The 10,869-nt window shown below is 40.0% G+C and overlaps 1 protein-coding gene across 4 annotated transcripts; it reads right to left on the bottom strand.

Moving 5' to 3' along the window:
• Nucleotides 1–438: 438 nt before the first annotated feature.
• Nucleotides 439–10,419, bottom strand: LOC120397559. 4 transcript variants are annotated; one of them, XM_039523578.1, is made up of 6 exons: nt 10,320–10,419; nt 9,171–9,326; nt 5,373–7,307; nt 2,843–2,968; nt 2,071–2,196; nt 439–779 (listed from the first exon to the last, which is right to left on the bottom strand). In XM_039523578.1, the coding sequence occupies exons 2-6, from the start codon at nt 9,316–9,318 to the stop codon at nt 742–744; spliced, it is 2,373 nt and encodes a 790-aa protein (XP_039379512.1). In that variant the 5' UTR covers nt 9,319–9,326; nt 10,320–10,419; the 3' UTR covers nt 439–741. The 4 variants fall into 4 exon arrangements, with proteins under 4 accessions (XP_039379512.1, XP_039379510.1, XP_039379511.1 ...); XM_039523576.1 differs by lacking the exon at nt 10,320–10,419 and adding an exon at nt 10,016–10,299; XM_039523577.1 differs by lacking the exon at nt 10,320–10,419 and adding an exon at nt 10,143–10,284.
• Between the last annotated feature and the right edge of the window lie 450 nt (nt 10,420–10,869).

The following is a 10,869-nucleotide window of genomic DNA, read 5'->3' as shown; positions in this document are numbered from 1 at the left end:
TTGAGTTATTTTTTACTGTATATTAAATTCTTTGGTTCAGGAACTGGAAAAAGAAATCTGAATTCTGAAGAGTTGTTTTGTCATTAGTATTCGCCACTGAGGATTAATCTGTCAACTATCCTAGACCTAGTTTTCCTACAGGAGAGGGAACCTCAGGGAAAGTCATGGCTGGACTCCTGAAAGAGCACCCTGAAAATCATCCCCACTGTTCTATTCTCTGAAGATAGAGAAATTTAGGTACCTGAAGTCTTGACCTCTGAAAAGCAGCGTGGAAGTTAGGGTTACAAAAAACAAGCTTTGCAGTTAGAGTTTAGAACAATATAGTAGGAAGGTAGGAAAGTAAGTGCAGTTGCTTAGGTGTTTACTAGTACAGACAACCCATCTCTACATTAGACTTGGGCTTCAGTACAGTATTCAGGAAAGAAAACCCACACATCAGTGCAATTCTGTTAACTTTATTGCTTAAAAGCAATAAGTGAGTGTTCTTATTTACAATTTAGAGTGCTTTATTTCAAGTGTTCCTTTCATTTAATATTTTATATAGTGTACTCGAAATCTTTACCGTGTTACTTCTTACCCTTTAACTGTGCATAGTAGCTTAGAAAGATTTATACAAAAAACAAAAAAAGCTACTTATGGATTCATTTTAAAGATTAAGAGACATGCAACTTCAGTATGTTTGTGTTCTTCCCCCAGCATTTGTAATAATCAGATTTCCCCCTTGCATTTGCAATAGTCAGATTATCTTCTTTTGTAGAGAGACCTCTTTGATCCACACCCTAAAAGAAAAAAAGAAAAATTGAAAGATTTAGTTTTTAACATATGCACTTTCCCTTCACTGATGCTTGTTGTAAAGTCTTCCTTTAAAATAGGCAACTAGCTATATTATTGCAGGAAATAAGCTAGGAGTTTGAGACATACTGAAGTCCCACCTGCTCTGCAGACCTAGATTCTGAAGCACAGATCCTGGATTGTATAGCAGTAGTACAGAGGATTATAAATTGATTTTAAAAGATGGTTTGTTGAACCAGTTAGTATAAAATTCCTAGCATTATTGGTTTGATATTAAGTTCTCTTATTTTGTTCCTTAATTTTGGTGAAGGACTATCAGGAATATATAAATGCATTGCAGAAATTGAAGGCAGCAGGCTAGAAAAATTGCACCATTTTTGGCATTAGCGGGGAAATACAGGAGGCAGTTTGGAATGTGCAAGCTGACTGAATGCTCCTACTAAAAAGATCAGGAGTGAAATGTCACCACTGTGCACATCTTAAGTCACAGTTAGGCTTTGAGACCACAATGATTTTGATTAGTCAGGCACTTACACCTCTGAGCTACCGTTTCAGACTGCAGACAGATTCAAACACTCCATTGGTTTATACTGTTCATGTCAGGAGGGTTTATTGTGGAAAACCAGTTTCAGGTGGGAGAGAGTTTTTTCCTTCATTGTATTCCCTACATATGAACAGTCTTCCTCCATTAGGTCAAGCAACTATGCTCTCCCTCACCAAATGTCTCTCACCTCTTCGAGCTAGCTTCCAATAATCATGGACCTCTACTCTTAACTCACAATGCTTTTATAAAGTCACATTAGACTATATTAGCTAGTATAAGATTAAAGACCTTGGAATTAAGACATGTGCCAACTTAATTGTTCAATCACTTGAGTTTGTTACATCTCTATTTTGACTTTTAACAATAAAAGTCCCTGCTCCAGAGCTTACAGTGCATTAAAAAACAAACTATAGTACCATTAGTGTGATATGAAATGCCAACCATTGTTTTTTAAAATAAAAATTTGGAAGCCTGGAGTTTAAGGATGGAAAGATGATTTGTAGTAGAGAGTGACAGGGTCAAAGAGTTCTTTTATGACCAAGGAGAGTCTAAAGGACTATCTAAAACGGTACTCCTGTTTCGAATGTAGATAATCCAAGAGCGGAGATGGGGGAAGAATAAAAAACAAAACAAAAAAAAAAACACGCCCCCAACACACAAACACCACATGACAGTAAACTTAGAGTTACTGCTAGAACATATCTAGTGTTTATGGCATGTAATAGTATGCTAACCTTTGTGTGCACTGGGTTTAGGCATTTCCCATACTTCAATGTCTTCTGCCTCACACTTTGTGTCTCTACGTTTGTAAGGGGGTTTGCCTATCCTTTTCCTTTTTGGTTTATCCAAAAGCAGATTACCTGAATGACCAAATAAAAGAAGCATTATTACTTTTTCAAGCAATTCAGAATATTTAGATTTCACTTAAGACAGGCTCTCACTTAAGTTTATAGTATTTAATAACTTTTACTCTCTTTCCTGAAGCAAGGATTCTCTCTTCCCCACACACTCTTCTGCCACTCTTTACAATTAGTGTGGATCAACAGCTATAGCCAACATTTTCTAAAAGCAGCATCTGCATAGGCATGAACATGAGATTTAGCTTTAGAATTCACTTGTCAAGAGGGCAATGAACTGCTGCTGAGGGTGCACAGAAGAGTTATGTCCCTAGCTAGGACAGGGTTAGAGTATCTTAACTATGTAGCAATACATTGTCCTAGTAAAGACTGCATTGATACAAGGCATCATGTCTTGTCACATTAAAATATACTGCTATAGCTTTAAAATAAAAGTTTTGTCCACCACAATCACCCCAACTCTCTCTATAGGCAGACTCCCTCCCCTGCAGAGCAGCCAGATTTATAGATTATCTGAACCACAACCAACATGTATTTCCTTCAAAGCAATAACTAAATATCCCACCAAAATGGCAAAGTATTCTGCTGAAAATAGTTTCTTTGAAGATTTAAGGGAAGAGGATCTGAGGTGACAAGAAATCAGCTGTACCTTGTTCTTTGCTTTTGGTTGGGGATGATAGGCTACCACATATCAAGCTGGCAAACTTGGGTTTAGCACCACTTCTAATCCAGTACTCATCAGCTGTGAGCCCCATGTTTTCCTTTAGTAACCTTACTAATTAAAACAGTGAGACATTGGAATAATATCAGTAAGCATCTACTGTAAGCAACATTACCATACTGACTTGTTACAGCTGACCTACAATACAGAGGCAAAATGTGTAGCCCACAGAGGACTATATTTGAATTGTTTTTTTTTTAAATCTAATATTTATATGGATACCAATCACTGGTAGCTAGGTCCCAGTTTTTTTTAAAATGTTGCTCATTAGACTCAATATGCATGTTTATCATATTGTACCTTTGTGTATTACCAAATTTGATAGATATTATGAAAGGCCTGCAAAACCTCACATGGAACCAATTACTGCTTGATTATACAAGTATATCATAGCAATTTATGGCAGTGCTTTTGAAGAAAGCACAAGCAGAATTACTGTAATTAATAGACTGATCATTAGCTAGTTACAGTCACAGGAACTCAGTTACCTGAAGTTGACTTTGCTTGTCTTTGTTTCTAGCTAAAGGAAATATTCTCTTCCAGGCCAAGAGGAGTTTTTTAAAAATCACAATTTAGTTTAAAGTTTTGCTAGTGTGCTAGAACTGTTTAGTTGTCTTCAACAAGTTAGATTAAAAGGAAGCAGTAGTTTATCTGAAGTTTCAATATTTGGTTCTCCTGCAGAGGTTCCTCTAGTTTTAAGCAAGCTAAGGGCAGCAGACTTGGCAAAGCCACTCATCTGTCATAACAGAGGGGGTGGCTGGGCCAAACCTGAGTTGCATTATAAACCCATGTGCCAAATTACACCACCACTCACTCAAATCTGGCCTGACCATTCTCCACCCCTCAACTATAGTCATCGCAGAGAAACAGTTGGGCCAAGTTTGAGGGGCAGCATGCTGTCTTGAGTGGCCTCTACTCCCCTACTATAGATATAGGAAACAGGTTTATATCAGCTATCATCAGTTTATAAAACAGTTCCCCCACCATAGCTAAGCCCATTTTGTAACATGGGGGGTATGGTATGGTAGCCAGTGTTGACACAAATTTAAGAGATTATATTGCCAAGATGCCATTTGACAGTGGCAAACAAGAGTGTTGTTCATTTATTTAACAAGTTAAATTTATTGAAAAAGTGTATTATCCAAGTCAAAAAGATTAAATGAGGATCAATCCACATTTGTTTACTAGCTGACATCACTTGAAGCTCAATCTTGGGTAAAAATTTTTATATATAAGTATATATGAATAAAAATAAGAGTTCTACACTGTCTAATATTAGAGACTTCAAATTTAGCCTTAGCCAAAAGTTTGCAGGCTATGCACAAGGCAAAAATAGAACACAAGAACATAAAAGAGTGGCCATACTGGGTCAGACCAAAGGTCCAGTAACCCAGTATCCTGTATTCGGACAGTGGCCAATGCCAAGGCCCAGAGGGAATGAACAGAACAGGTAATCAAAATGATCCATCCCCTGCCACCCATTCCCAGCTTCTGGCAAACAGAGGCTAGGGCAGTGGTGAGCAACCTGCGGCCCGCAGACTGCGCATGGCACGTCAGGGTAATCTGCTGGCGGGCCACCAGACTGTTTAAATTTGCATGGCTGCCCACAGCTCCCATTGGCCGGGAACGGCAAACCGGGGCCACTGGGAGCTGCGGGCAGCTGTGCCAATGTAAACAAACTGTCTGGCAGCCCACCAGTGGATTACCCTGATGGGCCATGTGCAGCCTGCCCACCACTGGGCTTGGGACACCATCCCTGCCAATCCTGGCAAATACCCATTTATAGGCATATCTCCATTAACTTATCTAGGTCTTTTTTGGAACCCTGTTATAGTCTTGGCCTTCAGAACATCATTTGGCAAAGAGTTCCACAGACTGACTGTGTGTTGTGTTAAAATAAAACATAAATAAATAAATAAATAAAAAAAAAAACAGACTTCCTTTTATTGTAGTAGGTTCACTATAGTTCTTTAACTAAAGACCAGAAGTGCTACAATTCTCAAAGAGTCACTTAGGAAAGCGACAGCATTTTCTCTTTCTTAGGCCTGGTCTACACTAAGGGGGGGGGGGTGTCAAACTAGGGTACGCGAGTTCAGCTACGCAAATAGCGTAGCTGAACTCGAAGTACCCTAGTCCGACTGACTTACCCGTTCAGACGCGGCAGGGTCGAACTCCGCGGCTCCAAGGTCGACTCCGCCACCGCCGTTCGCGGTGGTGGAGTTCCGGAGTTGACCGGAGCGCGCGGGGAGTTCGAACTATCGCGTCTTGATTAGACGCGATAGTTTGAACTCTGAGAAGTCGAACTCACCACGTCGACCCGCGTGGTGAGTATGGACCTGCCCTTAGCCCTCACAGATTTAGGGAATACAGCTAGCACTTTGAATTAGAGAGCTAACATGCTGCAAAATATTCTGAATCATGATCCTACAGCACTTTTATCCCAGTCATATTAACTCACCTCTTGAAGACTTCTGTGAAGTTCTCTTATGGTCAGATCCCTCTTGTTTTGCTGTAAGCCTCTTTTTTCCATAGTATCCATAATCACTGTACACAACCTCATCCTGTTCCTTCTCACTTGACTTATAAGCCAGACCAGTGCGTTCACAGAACCCACTCTTTGTTTTCATTTTCTCCCGAGCAGGCCAGCTAATCAAGTGAGCTGGTATGGCATTTTTAGGTGGTTTCCACAGCACCCTCTGGCCAATTGGTCTGTAGAAACTGCCTTTACCAGAGGTCAAGTGTCCATATGGAGTGGCTTCTTGAAAGAAATATTCAACTTCATCCAGATCATCCTCCTCCTCATTGTCACCTTCTTCCTCTGCCACAAAGTATTCTTCAGAGTCTTCAGCCTCTGACAGAGATAAGCTCTTAGCAGCTTTTTTTTTTAGGGAGTAGATTTTCTTCTGACCAGAAGTTCTAGGGAGGACCCCAATCTTTCTACCTCTGCTGGCCATCTTTTTAATCTTCACTTTCGAACAGCTTTTGAAGTTCTGGCTATTGACAACATTGGTCTGCTCCCTTCCTACCACTTCATCTTCATTAAGGGAGCCACTACTTCTAATTTTCTCTTTCTCTGAGCCCTCTGTACTTCTTTGGAAAGCGTACATGCTCTTCTGAAGCACATAATCAGGGACAAAGTAAGACACTGGTACATCATCAGTTGATGATCCTTCATCTTTAGAAGACATTTCATCAGAAGACAGACTGAGTACACTTTGACGTTTCCTTTGTGGCAAACACACATTATAGTTGTAGTTAGCGTCCATGTCATCCACACAAGCTAGCCAGCTGTTAGAAGGAACATACTTCTCCATGGATTCTTCACACCATACGCTTTTATCTGTTATTTGACTTACATTGGTTGGACTGTGGCTCTGATTTAACTTTTTCTGCAGTGGACTTGAGTCATGTGTTATTTCTGTACTGGATGGAAATAACCCTGCTTGCTGATCAAGGTTAGACTCCTCTTCAGAAGTTTTTGAGGCAGCAGATCTTTTCAAACTAGATTTTTTAAACAACGTGTCCTGCCTTGCCACTAGCTGATCATTACAAACAGTTCTGGCCAGCTCAGCAATTTGCATTGCCCTGGCTTCATCTAGAGGAGATTTTGCCCTTTGGGTTGCATTTCCCTGCTTTTCTGCATCTAGCTTTACTTCGTTATTTTGGACCTCTTTTTCCTGCCCACCTTCACCACTCTGCTTCAAAGAAAGAGCAGTTTTTCGTTCATCTGAATAAGCAGCGCATGACACCAATTCCTCCCCTTCATGAGGGCTGTATATTACCCCTTCACAAGAGCTAACAGAAAACAAGTCACGTTGCACGATATTCTCTGGGACTGGTTTACCACTTGCCACATCATACAGAGGAATAGTTTCCTTAAAGGACTTCCATAGCTGAATTGCAGGCGAGCCATTTCCATACTCTATTCGGACCTCTTCTTTCTCAAAAGCATAGCTTCCTGAAGGAATGTTTCTATACTGTGAAGAGCTGGAAGACCCCTTATTTTGAAAGTCTCTTTCTGGAACAAGAGAAGATCCAGCTGAATCTTGTTTCACTGAAGTACTTTCAGTTTCTGTACCCATACCAGAAGAAACACAGCCTATATTTCCTGCTTCACAGCCTTTCGTTTCTGTACGGAGATCCTGATGCTTTTTTGGTTTGTTTTCAGGCTGTCTAGGATCAGTCTGTGTTTCTTTGGTCACTGTTCTTTTCCCAGGGCCACTATAATGTCTAAACCTTGTTGCATGATAAAACAGAGGAGAGGGTGGGGGGACATTAAAATAAGGTCTTCTGTTAACTCTTGTGTGCATGGGATGTTGTGGAACAAGATATCCAGGGTACTCATGTAGTGCAACAGAATAAAATGGAAAATATGGATTTCCACTTCTGAAACCTAGAGATATTGAAGAGGGAAAGGAGAGAGATATGCATTTGTCTATATAAACAGCACTATCTTCTGAAATAAGAGCTGAAAGTCATCAGAATCCATTAGGTACATAGGAACTGCCATACTAGCTCAGACCAGTGGGCTATCTAGTTAAATATCCCACCTCCAACATTGTCTAGTGCCAAATACTTATGAGGAGAGTGCAAGAACTCCATAGGGTGGCAATTACAGGGTAATATGCCTATAGGTTACATTTCTTCCCAATTCCTAAAGCATGAGATTTAATTTGCCATCCAGACTGCTGGAGCTGTTATCTACTAAGTTATTATCTATTAGAATGCCTTTTAAAGAACAGCTCTAACTACAGTTAGAAATTCAATTAATATATGCATTGGCAAGCACTTACTGGGCAATAGTATGTACTCTTAAGGCATGTTATGAGCATTTTAATAAGATCTGATGTTCACTAGAAGTTTCTACTTGAAACTATGCAGTCTCAGAGTCCTGTGGCACCTTATAGAAGACGTATTGGAGCATAGGCATAAGTATTCACCCACAAAAGCTTAGGCTCCAATACGTCTGTTAGTCTATAAGGTGCCACAGGACTGTCGCTTTTTACAGATCCAGACTAACACGGCTACCCCTCTGATACTATGCAGTCTCATATTAGCCATGACTAATCAGAAAGCCATCAACACCAATAAAATTAAAAAAAAAAAAAAGCTATTGAAAGTCTCTTATGAAGTCAGATTTATACTTGCATATTGCTAGAAACAAGATTGAAATAGCTTTACTTGCCTTGTGCATTTAGTTAAGCTTCAGGCATAATGTTCTCAACTCTCCCTTTGCCCTGCTATTACAGTACATGGGATATTTAAAAAAAAATCCCACCGTTTTTAGAAACCTCCATATAGTTCACCTCCCCGCCCCCATTGTTCATTGCCTTAAGGCAATGGGAGTTTGGAGGATTTTGCTGTACAATTCAATGAAGCATTTGTAGTTTCTCTTTAACCTGAAGTTGTTCCAGCAGCAACCCCACCACAACAGTCCCTGCACCTATTAGGGAGAATGTGTATTATGATGTTATACTTCTGATATGATGTCAAAGCAGTAGTTTAGTTTTTAGCTAAAAATCTTAGACACTCCCAGACAATGCTCAAGTGACATTTTCCTCCACTTAATATCCCTGACAATGCAGGCTTTGGCATAGAACCTTTTAACAGGCACCACAGCGAGAGAAGTGTCCCAAACATGAAACTGGAAGTTGACTGACAGTTTCTATTTCAGTTCTGCCACACACTTCCTGTGGGACCTCCGGCAAGTCAGTCTGTTAATTAATGCCCATTCTCCACAAACTTACAACACAGGGGTACTCATTCAATATCTGTTAAGGTGTCAAAACCGGCACGATCTTACAGTTCAGCACTAAGTTATGTCAAGGTTTCTGCGTTGACTGAAGTTAGCCAAACTGATTTTACTCAACATTCCTCATAGGCAAAGGATATAGTAGTGATCCCCTTTATACATGCGCTTTCCTATTGTTGCCAGTTGCTGAAACTGCCTGCTTCTATTTACCAAACTCTTCCTAGAAACTTACTCTTCTTGTCAAGTTCATTTGGAGTTGTCCCACTCATGAAACAGACATCAAACACCAGTTTACAATATAGCTGAACAAATAGACAAGGAGAGCACATTTTAAGAGAGATGCCTTCAGTTTAATATACTAATAATTCTAGGCTCCATGATATTAGGGGAAATATAAAAGTTACACAACAGATGAAAGGAGCTTTAATATAAAGTTTGCATTTCCTTCACTCAGGTAGTAATACAAAAAGCATGTTTTCCTCAGATGGCTCTATTTTGCCTTACCTGGGGCAGGTACACAGTATGGATTATATAAATGACTGAGGTACCATGGATTGGGGAAAGGTTGTTGTGCTGTTGGCTGTGCATAAAAAAAGGGTCTTGTGTGGTTTGTGGAATATGGTCCATTTTCTGAAGCTGGAGCAGTGTTCATTTTTTAAGCTGAAAGACAAAAAAAGTTATCAGGTTTTGCCACTTTAAAACTACCAAGGGACATGACAGATCACACTTCTAAACAAGTCATAGTATTGCAGGGATGAACAGACTAAAAAGTCTCCAAGTTAAAAAAATAAAATATTCTCCTACACCCATGCAACTGACTCCATCTTGAAAGTGTTCACTCCCTTTCATTTCTGCCCCTATTAGGAGAGAATATATGAAGTCCACGTAATATCTAGAGATAGTAAACCTGATTTTTCTATCAAGCCAAGAAGTTTGGCACTCAGCTGTCATTTGTCTCACTAGGCAGCCACATGACAAAAAGCAAGACTGTCTTTATACACACCACTTCTGAGCATAAGAACAACAAAAAAACCCCAAAACACCACCAACTTCATCCATTCTTCTCTAGATTCTGGGTTGTTGTTTTTTTTAAAACCAAACCAAAACCACAAACAGAATTTTTCTCTTTTCTAGATGAGCAGAGTTAAACCTTTTTATAAGCTATGTACTACCAAGCCCCTCTGAAACAACCTGCACAAGAAGCACCTGGCTGTCCACAATTAACTTACAAAGCAGTAAAAGAGTGGTTAGAAAGTAAAACAGTTGGCACTAGCTGGTATGAAATGAAACAGACATGCAGATGAGCTAAAGACTTCATAAAAGTAAATGACAAAAGTTGAACCAACAACCTTTTACAGATTGATACACAGCTCACTCCTCAGGAGAAAGAAAACCACTCAGGGCAGAGTCCTCTTTCCTTCAGATTCCATCTAGAACACAGTTTCAACACAGATTGACTAGCCACCATAAACCTACATGCTCCTCTTACTGCACCCACTCTTCTAGACCAGACACCCAAAAGGCTAGTTTGACCTTTGAAGAAAGCAAGCCCTACAAAGGTAAGCTATTCCTCCCCCATCAAAGTCCTCCCAAAACTAAGGTCCATGCTGCTGCTTGCAGCCCAGCAAGAGACTAGCCACACCTTCACTTCACCTTGTTTATGGAACAGAACTACCACTTTCCACTCCCTTCACCACCTGCAGCTCATTTAATAGTGATCCAGGGACCTTTTCCATCAATCAATGGGAGTGGTAGCCAATGGAGGGAGCAGGAAGAGTGACAAGTGTTCCAACCCCCAGGCAGAAGACCTGGCAGGTACCCCAATCCTGCAAACACTCCCATGCATTTTATTTTCAATCCATATAAGAATTGTGACCTAACTGATGTAGATCACAGGCAAAAACAAAATATGATCTGTCCTGAACTTAAAGTTGTAGTTCAAAACAAAATCTTTTTGTGAAAAAAAAATCCTCAGAAAGCATAAAAAAAGTTTGTCACATTTTATTTATTGATTTTATTGGTCACTGTTAATACTAACATAAGTAAGAGACTAATGATATTATATGTCAACACAGGGACTTAGACAGCTGAAATTCACAGCCCACCTTCTTAAGCAAGGAGGTGTGTCTGCTCCAACAAAATATACTCCAACTCGTGGCATGTATGAAAATTAATGATAGAAGAATGATTGGGATCCCAATCC

Source organism: Mauremys reevesii, linkage group 2 (assembly GCF_016161935.1).
Source record: "Mauremys reevesii isolate NIE-2019 linkage group 2, ASM1616193v1, whole genome shotgun sequence".
Taxonomy (NCBI): domain Eukaryota; kingdom Metazoa; phylum Chordata; order Testudines; family Geoemydidae; genus Mauremys; species Mauremys reevesii.
The sequence above is the reverse complement of the archived record's forward strand: the minus strand, read 5'-3'. Positions and strand labels throughout refer to the sequence as shown.